The sequence below is a fragment of the Epargyreus clarus genome, unplaced genomic scaffold (genome assembly GCF_041222505.1).
Source record: "Epargyreus clarus isolate Ecla_fem2 unplaced genomic scaffold, WU_Ecla_fem_2.2 ptg000003l, whole genome shotgun sequence".
Classification (NCBI taxonomy): domain Eukaryota; kingdom Metazoa; phylum Arthropoda; class Insecta; order Lepidoptera; family Hesperiidae; genus Epargyreus; species Epargyreus clarus.
In genome coordinates, this window is record NW_027332211.1 from 13,774,746 (window position 1) to 13,798,845 (window position 24,100).

Consider the following 24,100-nt stretch of genomic DNA (forward strand, 5'->3'; position numbering starts at 1 on the left):
GGGTTTCTTAGCGAAATTGTCGAAGGATGTAACCGAGTAGGTAATCTTGGATTGTGGAGCCGCAGACCACAGGTGGGCGTTCTAGTCGGGCGGAGCCTTGAGACGGGCGTGCGCCGCGCATGCGCCGCGCTCTCGATCTCCTGTACCAAGCTAGTCCACCCTTCCGCGAATGTCACACCTCGATCAATCCGTCTCTTTTGACGACTATAGGAATAGAAAAAGACGAACGCTTGGAAAATGGCTAAGTCTAAATAGCATGGTCACGGGTCGAGAGCTCTCCGAAAATGCTGATCCAGTGCGCTTTGAAGCGCTCCTCTCGAACAAACTTGACCGCCTGGCGTCATCGCCGGGCGGAAATTAAGCTATGTCGACATTTTTGCTGGCTTTAAGTGTTGTGAAATTGTTAGATCATTAATAAGTGGGTGACACGACTTAATACTTCAGAGAAACATCTGCTTTTAACCGTTGTGATTGCGACTTTTTGTAATGTGCCATTAATAGATATTTAGAAGTAGATAACCTACTATCATTTATTTACGTCTTGAAAAAATGTTGTGTCATGATATTGCGCAAATGGTATTTTGGTAATCCAATTGGTAGAGTCAATCTATCTGAAGACGTTTCCGACGATGTAGGATATTTCTGTCGCGGCGGAGTGGATGGGGCCGTTTCGACATTTTTAATAGTTCTTTTTTAAACGGTCCTGGCAATGACGCACGGCGGCCGTCCGACCACGCCACGACACCGAAGCCACGATCGCATACTTACAAATCTTACAAATTACGTTTTATCGATGTCTACTAACATAACAAGACTAGAATATGCTCGTGCCTGTCAAGGCTGCAAATGGGGCTAGGTACTTATAGAGTGTGATGACAGTTTTAAAGTGTTTAATTTGCGATGTGATTACCTTTCACTGTGATCCTAGTTCAAGGAATCTCAAGAATTATGCTGGCAAAAAGAATTATGGATGGATCCCAGTCCAGTCTACTCAACTTTCAGACTTCTTGATTTTCTTGGCATTATTTTTGGTCATAAATTTTTCTGGCATAAAAGTAAAAAAGCGAGAGGTAGTCACAATGCAAATAGCAGACGTTTGGAAACTATGTATACTTCTGAACGTCTGATACCTTGAGGATTTTGCACATACTTATGGACGGATAATATTGGCAGGTTGTCGCCCGGTTACGTGTACGGCGCGCCTGGATACATGGGCACCGTGGGCGGGGTGGGCGCGAGCGTGGGCTCGGGGGCCGGCGGGCTGGTCCAGTTGCCGCAGCTGCAACACGCTGCCGCGGTCGCCGCAGCCAACCACTTGTATGAGTACCAGGCTGCCGCGGCCCAGGGCGCGGCTGCGTATCAACAACAGTATGCTGCGGCTGGTTTCGACCCTTATGCTACTGCTGCAGGTGCGTACGATACATGACATTATAAAATATTAAATATTGAAAAGTTTTTTAAGAACTCTCCGGCGTACGGTTAGGTTACTTAAATAATTTCTAATAGTTATGCATATAACTAAGACAAACTAGAGATGCCTATCTGGAGATTGAACATCCAGATCGAGAGACCAACTATTGACTTATTCTGATAAAGTTAATACGCTTATTATTAATTCACATCGAACTTTTAAATTTTATTATTATTTATAATTGTAAAATAATACTTAAAAAGGTATAAAAACTTTTTCATTTCCTCTTCAGAAAACTCATTCATTTGATAGATCTATATCATGTGTTGCACAGCCACAGCAACACACATAGCACAAATGGATAGCCTTTATATTGGATTTAGAATGACGTCATTAAGCTTATTCATACATTGTCATCCAAATCAAACGTGCATGCAAAAAATAAGCTCAATTAGTTGGGGATTGTTTAGTTTGACTTCCACATACCTACATAACAAAGGAAGCTAAATAAAAATTTTGGCGTGAAGTTTTGTTGGATTTAGGTTAAAAATAACATGGACATTTGTTATTAAGTCCGTCATTGGTTCCAGTAGCAGCGGCCGTGGCGGCGAGCGGCGCGGGCTACGTGTCCCCGTACTACGCGCTGCCGGGCGGCGGCGTGCAGGCGCCCATGCTCCCCCCGCTGCCCTACCCGCCCCAGCTGCAGGAGGCACGCATGCAGTAACACCACACGCGTACCGGCTACGTGCACGATATCTGGACTCGATCCTATCCCGCTGTTTAGCTGATCCACGACACATGCCAAAACAAACGTAAATTAACTTAATACGAACCAGATAGGATCACCAACTGCAGTAGCCGTCCGATAAGCACGAGTTGTGATGAGGTGCATTTCGCACTCGCAGTATTTAATCATGGCAGCGTCTTTGAAATGTATAAAATAATATAGATGTCCGAACACGATGTCATTGTTACCAGAGAAGAGCCAAATGATTTAAATGCAACGCCGCGTTTAGAACTAAAAGAATCTGCAACAACCAAAAATATTATTGTATGACCAAAGCTATGAGCTTTTACGTTAGAGTTAAGACGCCATGAAGGTACTTAATAATATAACGGGCTGGGTGACGGAGTTAGAAAGTTAACTAAGTAAATGTTACGTACGAAATATAAGTACGGTAGATAATATTTATATTAATATTAGTAGGTAAACTTAGCTATGTTAAACAATGTTCTTGCCTCATTTTGTCAACTTCCTAACATCACATTTAATAGTACCTAGAGTAATATAGTACCTTACATTTTATGTATTAACAGCACTTGTAAAATTAATATGGGAATGAATAACAGGCACATCGACAAGCTGATACGTGACAATAATGTTAGAGAAGATATTTACTAATAAGAAAAGTATTTTATATACTTTTCTACTAATATAATGTAGAGTCGCTATTCTCGCGAATATTTTTCTCGGACAATCAGGCTAGTTCACATTAAAACACTAAGTATAAGTAGACCAGTGAATATAGATACATGCACTTTATGATGACCTGAAAGGCAAATTAGATATTTACTTGCATATATCATGTGTATTAAGTGAACTGCTATTAACAAAAACCTTATTAACACGCCGCCAAGCTTATTAAAATCATACAAAGCATTAAAACTGAGCTAAAATAAACTGCTTCGTGCTCATCCGGACATTTCATGTATATTTGATACCTCTCGTCTAATACCTATAGAGTACTGCGTGCATTGCCGATATTTCGTAACGCACTCTGAGCTTATTGGTATCAAATTGTACAAGTAAACTGACTTGCACTAAAAATACGTTAAGTACCTATAATTCTTTATTGTAAAAAGTAGTGAAGCTGTATTTTCCTAACAGTACATAGATGGAGATTTCTATGTTCCCAGACACTTCTGATAAAATACTATAATTGTCTTGGTATTCATAAGAAATCCACCCTTTGTCACTTGTAAGCTGTTGCCGTTTCCCGTATATCATATTTTATGTTTTCCCTCAGCAGCTATAAGCATACCTAATTTGGATTAGTATTTTTATCGCAACGACATTTTATTAAAATATATAACATTAAATACCAGTGGTTAAGTTTTCAATATACATAATAATAGAGTATTTAGCGGTGTAGCTTTCAATGACAATAAGTCAATCAGGGATCAACGTAGTTCAATTATAATGAGTGAAGTTACGACGGAAACCGTAAGATATTTCTTTTTAAAGACAATTTTGTTCGTGCAGGGGACCTACCACCATCTTTTAAAAACCATCATAGTTCAAGAAACTTTTATTTCAATATTGCATCAACATTATTTTGTTTCGTAACACGACCACCTTAAAACAATAAAATATCCCGTCATACGCAGTTGAACAAACTTAAACCCTTATTCATTTTTCGCTTATCTATTGTATATAACCAACTGAAATTGTCATATTTTGCTTAAAAGTTAAATTTCCTGCAAAAAGGAATGAATGATATCGACCGACATAATACAAAACTGCTTATTGTAATGTTATAAAAACAATCTTACTTTAACGAGGTCGTGGTACGAAATTTGAATGTATGATTAAAATAATATTGTTTTAAGAGATGGTAGTAACCCCCCAGGTCATCATTTCATCATTACATAGACTAAAATGCTTGATTGTACATGGACGCTGTTGTTTCTTCCCGCTGACTAAAACATATCAAATACATACCTACTTTCTAATCTGGAAGATAAATATATTTAGATCTGCGTAATATTTTCTATGTGGCTTGAATTAAATTATGGGTAAGTTCATGGGACATTTGGACAGTTGTAGTTATAAGGTATATTACGATCAGTGACGAATTTAAGCGCATTATGCCGACTCATTTTTGTCCATTGAATAATAGGTAGGTATTCTTCCTTTAAATCTCTAATAAAGATTGTCAATACATATATAATTTATTTGTTTATCGAAAGGCAATTACTATGGCAATTGTGTTATGGAAATGATGAAAAAAGACGAAGGAAACCGTCACTATTTTGTTTGTGGTAAAAATGAGTTGACATTATTTGCGAAATATTTCTTTAAATTCGACATTGATTAAGATGCTTCGCTATGTAAAACTAGCTATCCTAGGTCCGTGTAACGTGTCCATTTTGCTCAATGGGTCCTTGAGGACTTTGTTTAGCTTAAGGTTAGGAGAGCAATGAAGGGCTTAAATTTAACACTAAATTATAACTTAACTAAATGTACTTACTTACTATTGTATCCGTGTAAAGTAATTATTTTTTGTAATATATAGGCCCTCGTATCCTTAATTTGTTCTCCAAAGCGGTATAGGGTACTTACTAGTTAGAATAATTCAATTCCTAGTCCATGTAATTTTAACGATAAAGAATTTAGACGTTCGCCGGCCGTCCTCAAAATATACAAATACTATATTAAATAGGTAATTTCGATATGTTTACATTTAAAATAATATATTATATCAGTTGTAAAAAAGTAGAAAAGAATACTTACATGCAAACAACCAATAGTATCTACATTTAGCGTCAGAAAATAGATAGAACGATGATAGTTTGAAAATAGAATATTTTTGCTCTCAGAGCTTTTTTTTATCAAGGACTAGTTATATTGATGTGCCAGGAATTAGGGATGGAACGGACCTGGTCGGCGATGTAGATGTTAGTACAAGATAAGGACATTAGATCGAGTAGAAATCATTGGAGCGTAGGCTGTAAGATTACTTATAATTATTGTAATATGCTGTTATTCGTAATTTATTTTGTTGATATTTGTAAATCTACATGTTAATAACTATTTATTATGTGGAAGAGTAACTAAAATTGTTGAATATTAATATCGACCGAATCGATTCTCTGATCGCTGAGGACTTCGAGTGCAAAATCGCGATTCGGTCCAATATATTAAAGTGTATACAGTAAACTTTATATTGTAAGTAGATTAAACTCAGAAACATACCAAATGAAACATTAAATCATGTTGAAGCCATATATGTGGCCATCTTGCCTTATATATATAGACAACGTATTGTATAGTTTATACAAATAAAGAAATATATAACATATTATACACATATCATCGAATCAGATAATGTATAAAATCAGTGACGCGCACTGAACTGTCCATGATAGTGCATTTCATTCACAGTAATTTTAAGCACAATTAATTATATTTATGTATTACATACCTTTATATAAATATAAATTCATAATAAATACCTAATAATTGTTATGATTAATTTAAAATTATACTATAATGTACTTAGGATATTCTAAAGTGAAAATAATTTTTTAAGGTACAACTCGCTTGTTTTTATTTTAAATCCCATTTCCTCTCTTTAAGATTAATGTAAAAATAAAAATAAGTAGCTGGCATGTCGCCTTGTTCTATTTTGAAAAAATATGTAGTTTCCAGAAATAAGTAGGTCGGAAGAATTCGTGTCATCTAACTATTGGCGCGCTTCCAAACTTCGCATCTTGACATAAAACTGTCTTCAGAAGTAACCAGCTTACAGCGATTAGACGTAAGATTAGACTTGGGAACAGAGTTATAGTTAATCGATGTTGGATGACCTCTTATTTGTTTTGAAGCGAAAATACCTATATAGATTTATGGATACATGCTTAAATAGGTAGGTACATGCTTAAATAATACGTGTACAAAAATATATTGAGAAAACCATGTCAAATATCGAATATAATCTCGAACACGATGAAATTTGAGACAATGTTACCCTTAGTTTCTATCAATCATTGCTTATGTCTATACAACAGCTTTTGAAAATTTTTAAAATGTATAGCCTGCGATAAGTAATTTGCAGGTTTGTAGATTACAAATTTATGCACACTCATGGTATCTGTATCCTAATTATGGGTACCGATAATGTCAGTATCGTAATTAAAATTAAATCACGCATTACCCAGCACCGATATAGCTAATTAAAATTATGCTGATCTATGGTAGTCTTCAAATAAAGAATAATCACAGATCGCGATCTCGCGTTCTTTTATATATTCAACGCGCTTAAGAAATGTACAGATAATTAAATATTCAGTTGCTGTTTCGTGATCCTCGAAAATACTTAGGCTTAGGACCTAATAATTCGTTCATTCTCATTAAATACTATATTTTAGGCGATGGGACACGTAACCATAGAAGAGAAATTTTCTGTTCCATGCACGTAACTACTTTTGCGTTTGATGATTGAAGCTTATACAGCGCATATAGGATTGTTGTCGATAATTTTAAATAAAATGAAACTCAAATTGGACAAGTTCTTTTTGAGGATTTCAGATAGATTCAGTCTCATTTCTGCTAAAATTTAATATAAAATTAGATTTTGTAAATTACACTTTTTTAAAGTTATTTTATCCTTTAAATTTCAGATTTTCCAGAATAATAGGCCTAAACATAGGTTACTATACTCCTTGGCCTAAACGGCCAATTTTATTGTGCAATATTGCAAATTGCAATATTATTGATCATTTAGGCTTAATATTGAAAATTGTGCAAAAATTGAACGAAAGTTTGAGCGGGTTTAATTTTTATTGCATTTTATTCATGCAGGGTTAGTAGGTATTGTGCAATATTTTTACTCAAATCAAATCAAATGAATGCAGATTTTAGATGTTACAATACTCGTATCTAATTCTTATATTTAATTGATAATAACAGACAAGACAAGGTAAATCTGACAATATCGATAATAGCACAAAATGGTAAGTTAAATATTGTTGAACGGGTATCGAATCTATCAAGTTGAAAGATGGCAAGCCAAATAATCTGTCAAATAAATTGTCTTTGCCGTACAATGACGTTGACATTGTGACATTTTGACATTATAGAAATAAAATTTGTAAATTTTAGCAGTGAGTTGAGGCTTGAGCTTTCGGTTTTTCACATTTAATATCGTAATATTACAAAGAATTAGTGTTATATTTGTTTATTTATCCTTATCACAAGATATATATGTATTTACATTAAATATAGCGATTAGCGTACAAGTTGTCATGTGTTTTTGAAACAAACTTTACAAGTGGCCGGTTTTTCAATAGCTCTAGTTCATAACTCGATTATCCATGGCTGGTCAAGGGCACCAGTTTCCCGGGAACTTCCAGGGAAATGCTGGAGGTATGAGGTCGGGCTTTGGCGCCGGGCCCATGGGCAACCAAATGCAAGCCATGCCTAACCAGTTAACAGGTGAGAACTTTATCTATAGCTTTTTGTTTGTAAGCTGGAATCATTTTTGATAATAAAACAGTAAATGGGGGGATTACGGTTCTTACGGCGCCAAGATTTGAATGCGGATCCGTATAGATTTCGATGAGACAAGACGAAAAGTAAGAATAAATTTTTTTGATATCTAGCTTAGTTTTCGAGATATCGATACTCAAAAATTATTCGAAAATTTCGATTTTTTGCGTTTTTAAAGTGAAATTGCCGAGGAACGGCGCGGCGGAAACGGGTGCGACTGGTATCTCCGGATAGGGGAGGACGTGCAGAATACGGTAGAAGAATTCGTTAAGAAACGGCGGAGGAAAATGAGGAGGTTAGGTTAGGTAAGGTAAGGTTAGGTTAGGTTAGGTTAGGTTTAGGTTAGGTTAGGTTTAGGATAGGTTAGGTTAGGTTAGGTTAGGTTAGGTTTTTTTTTTATTATTATTATTATTATCATAATAATAGTGATAGTCATAATAAAAGATTAAAATATATCTTCAAAAAATTTTTTCAATAAAATTCCAACATTTTTAATAATGTATTTATTAATATCTTGAAAACTAAGCAAGATATCGAAAAAAAATATTCTTTGTTTTCGTTTTCTTTTCCAAAAATCTATCGAAATACATCATTAAAAGAATATTTTTTTTTTATTTTTCGATTTTTAAATATCGATATCTCGAAAACTAAGCGAGATATCAAAAAAATTTATTCTTACTTTTCGTCTTGTCTCGTCGAGATCTATAAGGATCCGCATTCAAATTTTGGCGCCGTAAGAATCGTAATCGTGCCCAGTAAATGAGCAGTTCACATGTTATAAGTGGACATTTGTCCAAGAATATCTGTAATCTCAGATAAGCCTGGATACCTGAGATTGGTCATAGATGCATTGCTACCCTAAGGACTAGGATGGAAAATGCCTTTGATAAGTATGTATTGCTTATCACACCCTTCAAACCAGCTAAATGTAATGTTATTAAGCAGAAATGAAATAATTCTTAATAAGTAAAATAAGCATTGGGATTATCAGATTCTGTCATTATAGTTAATTAATGTTTCCTTCATTGATCTATCACAAGTTACACAACTTTTAAAATTTCTAGTGATCTTGCATATTCTATTCTTAAAATATTTTAAAATTATGACTATTGCATATATATTTTTTTCAATTCCAGGAGTTATGGGTGGCCCCATGGGTAACACGGGCATGGTAGGTATGGGCAATCAAATGGTGCCTCCGTATGGGGCAGCTATGCAAAACCAAATGGGCAACATGGGTATGGGAGGTCAGGTTTGTAGATTTTGTTTTTGAAGATTAATTCTTATCTGATTAACCATTAAATTTTCATTGAATTGAATTAATTTATCAGGTAGAGTCCACACCTAACTTTGAGTCCGCTCTGAGTAAAGAAACTAGTTGCGTCGCAACAGCAAATTATAGATATTAGCGAGACAAAGACAGAGCAGGATGCCCTTGCAACTGTCCGCTGCCTTCTCTCGCCCACATGTACATAGTTGCGTTAGTGTGCCCTTACTGTACCTATGGAGTATATGGTTGTGGTTATGTTTGACCCAATTGGCTTTCTGACTACTCCTCCGGGCAACAACTTCAGAGTGGACTAGTAGTTTAGTGCGGACTATACCTCTAGTCATTGATCAGTACAATATGATATGAAAATAAGTAAATATATTTTTAATTATTTTCAGGGAATGGGTGTGGGTGTTGGTGGTGGACCAGGTGGAGGCCTTGGACCCCAAGGAGTACAACAACAAGGTAAATAGATTGTTGGGGAATCACAACAAATTTCGAAATTAATTCATATAGAATTAATTTTGGCACCTATTTACACCACTTCATAAACATCTTTTGTTATATAGTCACATATTTTTTCATTTTACACGAATGATGCCAGTTTGAGTCTTCCAATGCAGTCAACTTCTGTGGTCATTAAACTTTTTGACACCAATGACTACATAGTAGCTATATGAGGTAATTTAGGGAGTCGGAAATTTGAGGGTGAAATATGCCAAGGTGTGGTTTTAGAAATAAGCTTTGGGGGTTTCCGACCATTAATCTAGTTGTATACAGTGTTGTTATTACCCTGTATTACCCCAGTTCTTTGTTTCCCAGGGGGTATGCAGACAGCAAGTGCGGTGCAGACTACGGCGGCCCCGCCCCCCGCGCCCGCCGCCCCGACGCAGAGTAAGGAGTTCAACACCGCTTCGCTATGCAAGTATGTTTACTTAATTATTGTCATTAAAATCCATTATTGTTTCTCTGCCTTCATTAGGCCATAGTTCACCTCACTGGCCAAATGCAGATTAGTAGACTTCACTGTTGAGATTTTTTTAAAGATCTCTTAGGTGCGCACTGCGCACAATGCTTTCTTTACTGTTAAAAGGAAATAATAACAGAGTGCCTGAAATAAGAATCTGAGATACCTCGTTTGATAGCCTATGTTTCTAATTATTAGGCTAGGCAATCTTATTCTGTTATACTTTTCCTAGGTGTTCCAGCTTAGTCCTCAGGGGTAGCAGCGCATCTGTGGTCGACCTCGGGTAGGAATATCTAATCCTATCAGGGGTTGATTATCGATGTCCCTGGGCGGCAGTAGCCACTTACCATCAGGTGGACTGCATGCTCCTCTGCTACTCCTATATTATGAAAAAAAAATGTATTATCTCAGGTAAGGCTCCAATCTTATCTGGGGTTGATTACATACGTCCATGGGTGGCATTAGCTTACCATCAAAATTCTTGGATATAAGCTTATTACTCCTATATTAAATAAAAACGATTTTAGGTTCGGCCAAGAGACAGTTCAGGACATAGTCAGTAGAACACAAGATGTGTTCCAAACACTCAAAGCGATACAGCCTCCGAACGGAACACAACACGGCGAGAACGCCAGTAACGACAAGAAAGCGAAGATGCAGGAACAACTGCGCACAATAAGGCTGCTGTTTAAGCGACTCCGACTCATTTATGAGAAGTGCAATGAAACTTGTCAAGTAAGAATACTTCCTTTATTTACACTGTTATACCACCGCCATTTTAGTATATGATTTTACGCAAGTCAATGAAGCCGAAGTCCAATTATTGTTTGTATTTTCTAGCTCAGTGTATTTTATCTTTTTTTATGCCACGAAGCCATATATCGAAATATTTTGCCGGCCACTATCCTCGTAGTTTTTTATCTGTATAGTACTTTGGCAAAGGGAAATTTCTAGCCGGGCTAGTTGGTCATGCCTGGGGAGCGGCCGCGCTCCGACAGTCTCAGTTCGCAACTTTTATATATCCAAGATGTTTAAGTAAACTTCGGGGCGTCCGGGCAGTCGCCGAGTGCAGCTGGACCAGGCACAGGAAGTGTCTTCACGATGCACTGCGATGCACCTGAAGTTCCTGAACAGATGTTGAAGAGGTTTCAAGTCCATCCAGGGAGTGAGGTTGTAACCATCGATGAGGGTCAAAAGGGACGTATTCTTGTCTGGGGTCACCACTTTGGCAAAGGGAGATCTCCCGCCGGGCTAGGTGGTGGTGCCCGGGGAGCGGCCGCGCGACAGTCTCAGTTCCGAGCTTGTATATATGCAAGATGTATAGAAAACTTCGATAGCGTGATTCAGCAGCGCCATCTCTTGACGAGTAGCGGGAAGTCGCTACAGTACTATTATGTGGATATCAAATTTTTTTTTTTTCATCAGGCTAATTACGTAATACAGTTATATCATTAAGTACAGGGCTACAATTTATGTCTTAACTTTTTTCATGTCTCCCTCAGAGTGTCAGGGGCTTAGATCATAGTCTACCACGCTGGCCAAGTAGTCATAATAAGACCATAATTCTTAATGTATATTTAGATGTTGTCTTTTAGCATATATGCTGTAATATTCAGCAAATAATAATAATGTAGGTTAATATCCTTGATTTTTCAACAAAGCTAAAGATGTAAAAAAGTGATAAATATTCGTCCAAATATTATTTTCAGTTTTTGGAACAATTTGATAATTTTAATTTGTCAACATTTCTAGCTATCAAATGAGGCCTCTTTTCGACGAGTGAGACTTCTATTACGATAGAGATTATAAAATTCAAATGTGCGAACGGTAGCTTAAAAATATAAACTTCATGCCATTCATGCCATCTAAATTGTACCTTATTTCTGCAAATAAATGTTATTATTATTATTATTCATAATGATATATAAGTTGCGTTTTTACATTATTCAACGCTCCAATGTAAGACTTGGTGTATATTTTGCTGTAAACTAGGTGCTATTTAATTCTATGCATTACTATATATTATTCTATATTTAAAGGGCATGGAGTACACGCACATGGAAAGTCTGATTCCCTTGAGGGATGAAGCTGATAACAAGACAGTGGACGAGAGACGCAGCACGGAGTCCTACAGGTTGGCCCTCGAAGAAAACCAGAATTACACTGAACAGGTAACTTTAAAGAGAAAGTTTGATATATATGAAGATATATTTTATTTTGACTAGGCTTTATTATATTAGCTAAAGTCGATACCGTTGTTCTTTGGTGCCGGATATTTCAGCGGAAACTTAATTTAAATTTAATTTTAAAAATGTATATGATAACGTACCAGGGCCGGATTAGGAGGTGTAGAGGACCTGCGGTAACAAAGCTGTGGAGGCCCCTATTTATTTACCGAATTAAAAGGAATATTTTTACGTCAAGTTTATGAAAAAGTCCTGTCAATTATTACTAACTATTACTAAATAAAATTACTTAAATACTGTTTGAAAATATAATAATACTGTTTGAAAAGAAACTAAATTGCTGACCCGTTGAAAATTTGTTTTTTTAGGGTTCAGTACCCAAAGGGTAAAAACGGAACCCTATTACAAAGACTGTCTGTCCGTCTGTCACAGGGCTTACCTTACCACTTAACCGTAATAGATAGACACTTGAAATTTTGACAATTTATATATATCGCTAGCCATTATTACAACAAATCGTCATAGTCGTAGAACAAAGACAGATTTGACAAAAATGCGAAATTCACCTTTTATCATATTTGGATAACATATTGTCTAAATATTATTACTGCATTTTAGAAAAAAATCTATGTATTTTAGTTAAAAAATTAATCAGTCGGTATAACCAAGGATTTGAAATGCGCTCATAGTAAATGACGTTTGTGAATAACTTGAAATGGCTGCCTTCTGTGTTCAACTATATCAGGTTATCAACGCACTCATTGCACACGTAGTCTGATTCATTAAAAAAATTAACAACAAACTAAAACTTTAAAAACTACACAGATTTTAACAAACGCCCTATGAAAATAAGAAAACATTCCAGTTCAAATACGACAATCACGAAAAACATAAGCTAGAAACGTCAAAATGTTATCATTATCATATTTTAATTTTCTACCATAAACTTTGGTTTTTATTTTTATTTATGTATGGGACGAAATAAAGTCAATATAAACATTGGAAAATGTTCATTGATCTTAAATCAATTGCATTACTATTTTATATATACAATCTTATTAATATCATTTTCTTACATTATTATCGTAAAAAAGAAACTACTATTTGAAACTTACCATTACTAACATACTTTTGATGGGGCAACTCCTTTGCTTAGGCTGGGCGCATACATTAGTTTTCCTTGCTAGGTTTCCTAATCAGGATTTCGGATTCAATTTTCTGTAAGCCTTTCTTTTTTTAGGTTTTTTTATTTATCGGGAAAACGAACGAATGTGTGCGGCAGTTAGTACATTTTATACGAAAAAATAGCATTAAGATTCCCGAATGCGGAAACTGAATAGGGAACACCTAACAAGGAAAACGAATGTATGCGGCCAGCCTTACATTTTGGACATCTAATTATGAATGAGGCTGAAGGTCAGTAGCGCGTACTCGTAGAATAGGGATGGCGATTCTTTCTGAGAAAGATCGATTCTTAAATCGATTGGAATCTTAGTCTGATAAATTGTTTCACATAAATCATAGGTCTCGATGACCTAAATAAACGATTTTCCAAAATTTGATCTTTTTCCGATTTGGTTATTGACTTCGTATTTTCAATACAATTAAAAACCAAATGATATAATAATAAAGGATCTATATATAGTTTTTAACAAATTTACACTGTTTTTGTAATACTAGTAAAGTAACTGTTTTATTATCCTTTTTTTACTTTATTTATCCATACCAAATTCTTTTTTTTAATTTTTATAATATAAGAGTAGCAGACGAGCATGCAGTCCACCTGATGGTAAGTGGCTACTGCCGCCCATGGACATCTGTAATCAACCCCAAATAGGATTAGATATTCCTACCTGAGGTCGGCCACGGATGCACCGCTACACCTGAGGACTAAGCTGGAACGCCTCGGAAAAGTCTGTCTCCCTTACCACATCCTTCAAACCGGAACACACCACATCCTTCAAACCGGAACACAGCAGCGTCTAACACTGCTGTTATTAGGTAGAAATAGCTGTGGCGGTGGTGCCACCGGAGTCGAGCCACAAAGGGTTCTACCACCTTCAAACCAAACCAGGAGTGGCGAAAGATTTTGAATAGAAAATCCAGCAAATTTTAGAGCAATTACATGCAACACTTTCACTTTTCTAAATGAGGTTGGAAAACAAGTACATTCAAGTAATTTTAAATAAAATGATTATCGAAACAGAAAAGATCGAATTTCGATTTACTAAGATAAAATATCGATTCACAGAATCGATCCAGTAATAGATATCAATTAAAAGTTTTCTCGGATCGGCATCCCTAATTGCCTGCCTGCTTTTCGATCTTTTTACTACGCTTTTATTAGCTTGACTGTATGTACCTAGGTATGTATGTGTGTAATGGAATCTTTGAACTCGATTTTTACCAACTTTGAACGGTCAGTTTAATTCAAAACTTTGAACAATTATAAACCAATGACAATACACGATTTTAATAATTTTATTCCATTGTCCTTGTCAGGATTGACGATTTTCGAAGCAGTATTTGAGGTAGGTGGCGCCGCGGCTATGTGGTGCGGATTAAATCAAAACTAGTTCGCCAAGTTATGATGTATCGATCTACAAAGTGTACCACGGAGTCGCTAGATAACTATCGGAAAAAGTTCATGGCATAGATGCTATAAACTGTTACGTACATATGTTATATGACCTACATATATTAAATCATGTTTAAATAGAGCTTTTACTAATATATTTATATTCTGGATCGATTTCAAAGATGGCGTTATGCACAAAACTATTTTTCACTGGATTACCTATATTACTTTATTGACTTTCCTTGTTGAGTGACTATATTTGATTTAATTTGTTTTGTTCGATTCGATATTGGGTTGTTCTGTGTTCAACAATAACATTGTAATGCCACTAATGACTGTCATAAATTATTATTTTATTATAGTTAATAGTTAACTATGTAATTTATAACAAAAGTAGTGAAACTCGGCCTCTCGATAGAGGGGTCGAGGTTCAAATCCCAGGCACGCACCTCTGATTTTCCAAAGTTATGTGCGTATTAGAAACCAATTATCACTTGCTTAAACGGTGAAGGAAAACCTGCACACCAGAGGGATATATGGAAAAATCTCAAAGATATGTTAATTGTGAAGTATACCAATACGCATTTGGCCAGCGCAATTGGTTATAGCATAATCCTTCTCACTTTGAGAGTAGATCCGTACCCAGCAGTGGGCTAATTATGGGTTGATGATGTAGTAATTATTGTATGTTGAGAGAGAGCAGGCAAATGGACCTAATATTGGCGCAATGTAGTTAATATTCACAAATTTATATTTTCAAAATGCATATACCTACTATTAAAGCTACTTCCTACTATGATAAAAAATACTAAAAATAAAAATGAATACGTGGTACGGAACCCTCCGTTTGCGAGTTCGACTCGCATTTGGCCAATTATTTATTTTCTGTGGACTTTTGTGGGTTATCGTGGACCCTGCTTTTGTGCCTGGGGCAATAGCCCAGTTTGCTCTCCCCTAAGTCCGGCCCTGGATAACATCTTACATATTAGTGCAGCGTTGTATGGAAACTTAAAGGCAAACCCACAGTTTTCAGTTCATAAATGAGGATTTACGCTTTATTTCTACAAAGTGGTTAATTTGTCAACATGAAATCGAGTGAAAGGTGAAGGGAAAAAATAATTTTTATTTTAAAAATCTACAGATTTTGACGAATTTATGCACTTTCTTATTTAATTATTACGTTAAAGCTTATTTACACGCTTTTTATATAGTCTTTGTAAGACTAGTTTATTTCAATGGTTTTATTTATGTTGCAGGTAGTTTTAAAAAATAAGCACCTGAAGGATGTGATAACAAATTTGAGAACTATTATTTGGGAGATAAATGTTATGTTGACGATGCGAAAATCTTAAATCTATTAATAGTGAATAAGTATTTTGTAGTAGGGGAGCCCTTCTTTTTCTTGCGGTGCCTCTCCATTTAGTGAAGGTCGGCTATCAGCTGTCTAAGTCCCTCACGGTTTTTTGAGAGACGAAATAGTTCAGCTGCGCTTGCTATCCCCGTCCACTGTCGAATGTTTCGCAGCCAAGATTTTTTTCTTCTCCCTTCTCACCTTTTCCCCGCGACTTTGCCCATTATAATCAGCCCAAGTGGGGATTTTCCGTGTTACTAAAGTGCGTCAGATAAAGGCAAGGTAAGTTAAATTAATACATGCAGAATAGCTTAGATTTCAATAATCTGACGATTTAAGCGCGGTCTAAGGAAGTAGGCGAGTCACAAAGATGTAAAAAAAATACGTTACCTCGAAATACTCAATCATTTTTTTAATTTTTTAATCCTTCAAAATATTTTTTTTTTATTTTGAAGGAAATCTTTTAAGGATTACGGATAAAATATAATCTGACGATTTTCATGGGGTGATAGTGGGGTGTAGCTAAAACCATAAATAAAGTGTATAGCGTGCAGCCGCTGAGAACTGTATATTTCCCACTCCGCGTCAGAGATAGAGATCTCTCCGCGTATTTTAGGAGATATTTTAGATTTAGGTACGTTTTATTTTTAATACTATAATGTAAAATAAAAAAATATATAGTTCATAACCATTTCTTCTTACAGAAACACAAGATGACAACGAAATTGATCTAATAGAAAGCAATTTCGATGTCGAATCTAGTGAGAAAGAGGACTAAAATTCGTATTTTTAATGGTTTTTCATTTATTTATATTCAATAAATAATAAAAAAAAACATTTTTTTTTCAATTGTCAGATTAACAATATTCCTCCACATTATTGTCAGATTATTATTTAGAACGATTAGGACATCAAGTTGTACCTGTTCTACCTGCATAAATATCTGACGCGCTCGAATATTTCATGGTCAATTACCATAAACATTTTCAAAAATCTGTCATGACTTTTGACCGCGTCCAAATCGTCAGTCATTTGAATAGGACACTTTTTTGAGCTTACTTGACAATCCGTCTGAATATCTGACACGCTCGAATAACTTTTTTTTTCTACTTCTTTTTACGGCTACCTTCCACTGATTACTTGTCAGATTAATATCGCTCAGTTATCAGAAGGATATAGCGCGTATACATTATGAATATCTGACGCACTCCAGAATTTCCATGTAACTGTTTTTTTACATTTTTGAAAATTTGTACTCGCTTTCTTCCCCACTAAAATGGAAAATTCAACGTAAACTTTTCTTCCTTTTAGGACTTAATCTTCACAATTCTATAGGTCCCCATGACGCTTTAGTCACTGCAAATTTAGCATCTCGGGCTCCCCTACTATTGTAAACATACTAGCTGACCCGGCAAACGTTGTGATTTGCCATATAAAAAAAATTAAGGGTTAACGACCCTTATCACTTAGCCGATTCTCAGACCTACTGAACATGCATATAAAATTTGGTGAAAATCGGTAAAGCCGTTTCGGAGGAGTACGGTAACTAATATTGTGACACGAGAATTTTAAAATATGATTTCGTTTTAATTTAAATTGTACTAAGAATATCTTTTTACTTGTTTTTGAGAAGTTTAATTCATAATCAGTTGAATTCATTGTTGTAATACTGTGTATTATAATATGTCTCAAGTGTTTTCATTATTAAATAAAGTTTATGATTATTTTCATCTTTATTTGTTATTCGTTTTATTTTCTTAATCTAATTAAATTTTATTTGTAAATTGTTATAATTAAAATTCTTTAATATCATCGAACCGACTGATTGAGTTTTATGCACAGACCTGTAACAAAACATACAGGTCTGCGGTTTTATGTATTAAAAATAGCAAAGAGAACGCAGTCTATCTGCTATACTGACAATAACCACATATTATTGTCAATGGCCTTCTGCAAGTTGTAGAAGTATCCAGTGTGTCGACCCTCGTCAATTTCAGCACAAGGTACGCACCTTGTGCTGAAATTGACGAAAAGATACTCCCTTAAGGTCATTCAGGTGTACGCTTCTACTTCGACACATTTGGATGAAGAAGTTGAAAAGGTGTATGAAGATATAGCAAGAGCCTTAAGTAGTACCACAAAGACTCACTACGTTGTCGTGGGGGACGCTACAGTGGGTATACAGACTGGCGTCGAATCGTCAATAGGCGACCACGGTTTTGGCAGAAGAAACCACAGGGAACAAATGTTGGTGAACTCCTTCTTCAAGAAGAAACCACAAAGGAAATGGATTTGGAAAAGCCCTGATGGTAGGTCCAAAAACGAGATGGACTTCATCATATCGGACTGTTGTTAGCACATATTTAGAGACGTCTCAGGGGACAATAGGTTTAATACCGGCAGTGACCACCGACTTGTACGAGGGTCTCTAAGTATCAATATTAAGCTTGAAAGAAGTCATACGGTGAAGTCTGCGCTCCGACCAACATTTCTGCAAACTGAAATGAGCTCCAATAAATTTCAGTTGGAGCTGAAAAACCGATTCGACGCCCTGGAACCTGGACGAGGATTTCGAAAGGGTGGTGAAGATCTTCTGGGACGAGGGCAATAGGTACTGTCGAACGAGGCATAGGGGCAGGAAGTTCAAGTTTTCAGACGAGACTCTGGAGTTCACGAAGCGAAGACGAGAGGAAATAAATCTCACACCGTCAGAACGTCTCCAACGTCTTACAAGGGAAGCGCGGAAATCTATAGGAAGAGACCTTCGGCGATAAGTTATAAAAGAGGCAATTGAGCGACACCGGAGGTCTAAAGTTTTTGCACATCACCTTGGAAGGAGTAGTCTAACGAAGTTGAAGACCAAAGATGGTAGAACCGTCACTTCTAAGCCCGAGCTACTCGCTGAAATTGAAGACTTCTATGGCCAGCTATATGCCTCACGTGCTCCACGACCAGACCCTCAAGCCACGGATCCTAGAGCCACCTTAACACGCCACTACACCGACGAGCTTCCTGAAGTCAGTCTTGGAGAGATCGTGCTGGCCCTCGGACAACTTAAAAACGTAAAGGCCCCTGGTGAGGACGGCATTACCTCTGACCTGTTAAAGGCAAGAGGGAAACCAGTCCTTAAGCAGCTAGTTAGGATGTTCAACTCCTTCTTACTAACAGGGAGAACTCCAGGGGCTTGAAACAGGAGCATCGTAATTTGTTCCACAAAAAGGGAGACAAAACGATGTCAAATACTATCGACCCATCTCGCTCCTGAGCCATGCCTACAAATTGTTCTCAAGGGTTATTACGATTCGACTCGTACGAAGACTTGACGAATTTCAGCCACCAAAGCAGGCCGGGTTTCATAGAGATTTTGCTACCATAGACCACATCCACATAGTGAGGCAGATGATACAGAAGACTGCGTAATACAATCAGCCCCTGTGTTTGGCGTTTGTGGACTATGAAAAAGCGTTTGACTCTGTCGAAACCTGGGCTGTTATGGAATCTCTGCAGCGATGTCAGGTCGACTGGCGATACATCGATGTGTTGAGATGTTTGTACACCACCGCAACTATGTCCATCCAAATCCAGAACGTCCAAACACGACCCATCCCATTGAGGAGAGGCGTGAGACAGGGGGATATATTGTCCCGAAACTGTTCACGGTCGCATTGGAGGATGTCTTCAAGTTATTGGTCTGGAAAGGACGGGCATACCTTTAGACGGAGATTACATCTCGCACCTGCGCTTTGCTGATGATATCGTCATTATGACAGAATCGTTTCAGGAGCTGCAGGAAATGCTGAATAGCCTAAATGGAGCCTCCCTACGAGTAGGGCTTGGAATGAACTTGGACAAAACAAAGGTTATGTTTAACACTCATGTTATTCCTAGCTCAGTTACCGTTGAGGGTATTACTTTCGAAGTTGTTCATGAATACATTTACCTAGGTCAGATCATCCAGCTGGGTAAAAACAACTTTGAGAAGGAAGCCGATAGAAGGATCCAGTTAGTCTGGGCAGCTTTCGGGAAGCTTCATCACAAGGACACATTCACAAGGGAAGCGTCGCCCATACCGCAAAGCCTGAAGACCAAAGTCTTTGATCAGTGCGTCCTACCAGTGATGACCTAAGGAGCCGATATGTGGACACTTACAGTATGGCTAGTCAAAAGTTAAAAGTCGCTCAACGGGCTATGGAGAGAGCTATGCTCGGTATCTTTGAGAGATAAGATCCGCAATGAAGAAATTCGGATGAGGACCAAAGTCACCGACATAGCTCTAAAGACTAGCAAGTCGAAGTGGCAACGGGCTGGCCACATCTGTCGAAGAGCCGATAACCGCAGGAGTACGGCTCTGGGAATGGAGATCGCGTCTAGGCAAACGTAGTGTGGGACGCCCTCCCGCAAGGAGGCGCAACGATCTGTGCCGGGCGGCGGGAACTAGTTGGATGAGGAGAGCCGAAGATCGGGCCCAGTGGCGTGCCTTGGGAGAGGCCTATGTCCAGCAGTGGACCAATGTGGGCTGAAGATAGATTAAATTAGTATAACATAAAAAGTTACAGTTAGTTTACATATTGGTTAATAAATAAATAATCTTTATTCGTATTCGTATTACAAGCTTTATTCGTAAAATGGCAAGCATGACAGTTCTAATGACCTATTTTATTTTTGGAAACAACCTCTTTAAAAGTAATAATATATTATTAAGATCGTTTGATCGTCGATAATTATAATAATTCACTGGGTTACATTAACGTTAATATTTATATAAATAGCAGTAATAAATTACGAATAGTAATATTTATATCATTTCTTAGACACGATATAGTTTGTTCAATATCATTGCAATTTACGATCTCATTACTGCATCTTGACTCTCATTCAACTATGTATTACATTAAGGCCTATTTACACGCTTTTTATATAGTCTTCGTAAGACTGTAGTTTATTTCAATGGTTTTATTTATGTTGCAGGTAGTTTTAAAAAATAAGCACCTAAAGGAGGTGATAACAAGATTGAGATCGATTATTTGGGTTATAAATAATATGTTGACGATGCGACAATCTTAAATCTATTAAGCGAATAAGTATTTTGTAAATATATTTACTTTTATTTTAAATTGTACTCGTACTACGAAAATCTTTTCACTTGTTTTGAGAAGTTCAATTGATAATCAGCTGAATTCATTGTTGTAATACTATGTATTATAATATGTTTCAAGTGTTTTAATTATTAAATAAAGTTTGTGAACGAAATTATCTTTATTTGTTATTCGATTTATTTTCTTAATCTGATTAAATTTATTTGTAAATTGCACTGTAATTCGAATTCTATAATATAATCGAACCGATTATATTATAGAATTCGAAATTTTTAAAAGAAATAGCAAAGAGAAAGCAGTCTATCGGTTATACTGACAATAACCACATGTTATTGTCCATGAACTTCTGCAAGTGTGTTCAAATTTATTTGAACCCAATTATATATGCGTGCCACTAATAAAGTTTGCACCAATAATGGTAATAGAAAAGAATATATCATCATGACATTATTATCTTATGATAATATCTTGTGATAATAATATGACAATATTATCTTATTATAATAATGTCATGATGATATATTCTTTTCTTTTTAATTCAAACTAAAAAATCTGGATAAATATTTCAATAAGGCAGATATAGATGTGGTTTCGATGCCTCTGCATGCTAGATTAGCGTTTCTTGCCGGATCACATCACCTGTAGTATGTAGTAACTATCGCTCTTGGACATCTGTAACCAACGTCATATAGGAAAGGGCTTCTTATTGTAGTTGTGCACACATGGTTTGCCACTTCTGAGGATTAAGATGACCGCTTCATATAAGTGGCTATTGTCTGCGGTAGAACCATTTGGTTCTATCACCTTTGAACCATATTAGGGATTGTTTCGTCATGAAAAAATATTATCATTAAAGTAAAGTAACGTAATGTATTAAGAAGACATTAAAAATGAATAGTAAAGTATACTTATTTAATTAGTATAACATAAAGAGTTACAGTTAGTTTACATATCGATTAATAAATAAATGATCTCAAGCTTTATTCGTAAAATGGCAAGCATGACAGTTCTAAAGACCTATTTAATTCTTAGAGAGAACCTCTTTAAATAAGTAATAATATATTTATAAGGGAAATTCGTTTGAACGTTCATAGTTAAAATAATTCACTGGGTTACATTAAAGTTAATCTTTCTATAAATAAAAGTAATAAATTTACGAATAGTAATAGTTACATCGTTTCTTAGAAACGATACAGTTTGTTCAATATCATTGCAATTTACGATCTCATTACTGCATCTTGACTCTCATTCAACTACTATTACATTAAGGTTTATTTACACGCTTTTTACATAGCCTTCGTAAGACTGTAGTTTATTTCAATGGTTTTATTTATGTTGCAGGTAGTTTTAAAAAATAAGCACCTGAAGGATGTGATAACAAAGTTGAGATCGATTGTTTGGGAGATAAATAACATGTTGACGATGCGAGAATCTTAAATCAATTAAGCGAATAAGTATTTTGTAAATATATTTAGTTTTATTTTAAATTGTACTCGTACTACGAAAATCTTTTCACTTGTTTTGAGGAGTTCAATTGATAATCAGCTGAATTCATTGTTGTAATACTATGTATTATAATATGTTTCAAGTGTTTTCATGATTAAATAAAGTTTATGAACCAAATTATCTTTATTTGTTATTCGATTTATCTTCTTAATCTGGTTAAATTTTATTTGTAAATTGCACTGTAATTCAAATTCTTTAATATAATCGAACCGATCGATTAAGTTTTATGCACAGACCCGTAACAAAACAAATACATGTCTGTGGTCTTATGTATTAGAAATAGCAAAGAGAAAGCAGTCTATCTGTTATACTGACAATAACCACATGTTATTGTCCATAAACTTCTGCAAGCAGTGGCGGATTTAAAAATGTTTAAGGTCTAGGCTGTACAGTTTTTACCGCCCCTGCTTCTACAATTGTCATGCCTTACATTTTTTTTAATCCAAAAATTTTGTTGAAATTCCACAAAATATTATTTAGGTATATTTTTGAGCTAATCAAAACTCAATCATGTATGAGCAGGGTAATGTGTGCTACTTACACAATAATGTACATTTGGTAAACATTAATAAATATTTTTTATTGCACTGACAAACAGTTTAACAGTTAAAATCAATCAACTCAGTCAAGTTATAAAAGTTTGTTACTTCGTTACAATACCTTTTTGCGCGATTATTTGTTGGCAAAATCATCGATAATGTCATCGTAAGTAATTTTGGTCATTAATTCCGACTCTTTTCAAATTCAAATCTCATTTATTCAAAATTGATTCATATAGAATACTTTTTGAAAGTCAACAAACTACTCTATGCACAGAAGAGCTAAAGCATTTAATTTTTTAACGTTAGTGCATGTTCAACACATGATAGTTGATATATAAGATTGAAATCGGACAAATTGTTCGCTAAATTATTTACTATATTCGAATTTTATACAAACCATTCATTTCGCATGCTCCAACCAGTAGTAGGACAAGCATGTATGGGTTGATAGTAAGAAGAGGAAAATATGTAAAATAAATTTTCTGCAATTTCGCTCTTTTCACTCATAAAAAGTGTGGGTAGAGGGTACAGAGGCCGATTACTGGTTGGGGGCGGCGAACTAGCTGTTTTACAGAATATGGAAGTCTGCTACTCGGAATATGCAATGACAAGTGTGAAAACAAAGTCATCGGCAACATTTATTGCAGACTTCTATCTGTAAGGCATCAGAAGACCAGAAAACCGTCATGCAAAAATCTTTTTGATTTCTTTGAGGTAAAAAAAAAAAAATTCGGTCCCCAAATTTGCCGCCCCAAAAATCTGCCGCCCTAGGCTAAGCCTACTCAGCCTGCTGGTAAATCCGCCACTGTCTGCAAGTGTGTTCAAATTTATTTGAACCCAATTACATATGCGTGCCACTAATAAAATTTGCACCGATAATGGTAATAGAAATGAATATATCATCATGACATTATTATCTTAT

The 24,100-nt window shown here is 35.9% G+C and overlaps 2 protein-coding genes across 4 annotated transcripts in view; both read left to right on the forward strand.

Moving 5' to 3' along the window:
* The window catches only part of LOC140754729 (RNA-binding protein 38), a 35,881-nt gene extending 30,151 nt beyond the window's left edge, over positions 1 to 5,730 (forward strand). Inside the window, exons 4-5 of the mRNA XM_073089809.1 lie at positions 1,174 to 1,409; positions 2,005 to 5,730. Coding sequence (XP_072945910.1) covers positions 1,174 to 1,409; positions 2,005 to 2,135 — 367 coding nt within the window. The 3' untranslated portion in view covers positions 2,136 to 5,730. The remainder of the gene's footprint in view (positions 1 to 1,173; positions 1,410 to 2,004) is intronic.
* Positions 5,731 to 7,242: 1,512 nt separating this feature from the next.
* Positions 7,243 to 22,753, forward strand: MED30 (Mediator complex subunit 30). Of its 3 annotated transcripts, XM_073089837.1 has the most exons (8): positions 7,243 to 7,628; positions 8,819 to 8,934; positions 9,351 to 9,417; positions 9,775 to 9,877; positions 10,447 to 10,654; positions 11,959 to 12,090; positions 21,003 to 21,122; positions 22,472 to 22,753. In XM_073089837.1, exons 1-7 carry the CDS (start codon positions 7,508 to 7,510, stop codon positions 21,096 to 21,098), a joined length of 843 nt encoding a protein of 280 aa, XP_072945938.1. In that variant the 5' UTR covers positions 7,243 to 7,507; the 3' UTR covers positions 21,099 to 21,122; positions 22,472 to 22,753. The 3 variants fall into 3 exon arrangements, with proteins under 3 accessions (XP_072945938.1, XP_072945930.1, XP_072945923.1); XM_073089829.1 differs by lacking the exon at positions 21,003 to 21,122 and having other exon boundaries at positions 7,244 to 7,628; XM_073089822.1 differs by lacking the exons at positions 21,003 to 21,122; positions 22,472 to 22,753 and adding an exon at positions 15,940 to 16,438 and having other exon boundaries at positions 7,245 to 7,628.
* Positions 22,754 to 24,100: the final 1,347 nt, after the last annotated feature.

Bases quoted from the DNA above. Each gene is read 5' to 3' on its own strand.
- MED30 (XM_073089837.1), top strand. From the start codon at position 7,508: ATGGCTGGTCAAGGGCACCAGTTTCCCGGGAACTTCCAGGGAAATGCT. The intron at 9,418-9,774 runs GTAAATAGATTG...TTTGTTTCCCAG, and splicing joins CCAAGGAGTACAACAACAAG to GGGGTATGCAGACAGCAAGT. The intron at 12,091-21,002 runs GTAACTTTAAAG...TTTATGTTGCAG, and splicing joins ACCAGAATTACACTGAACAG to GTAGTTTTAAAAAATAAGCA.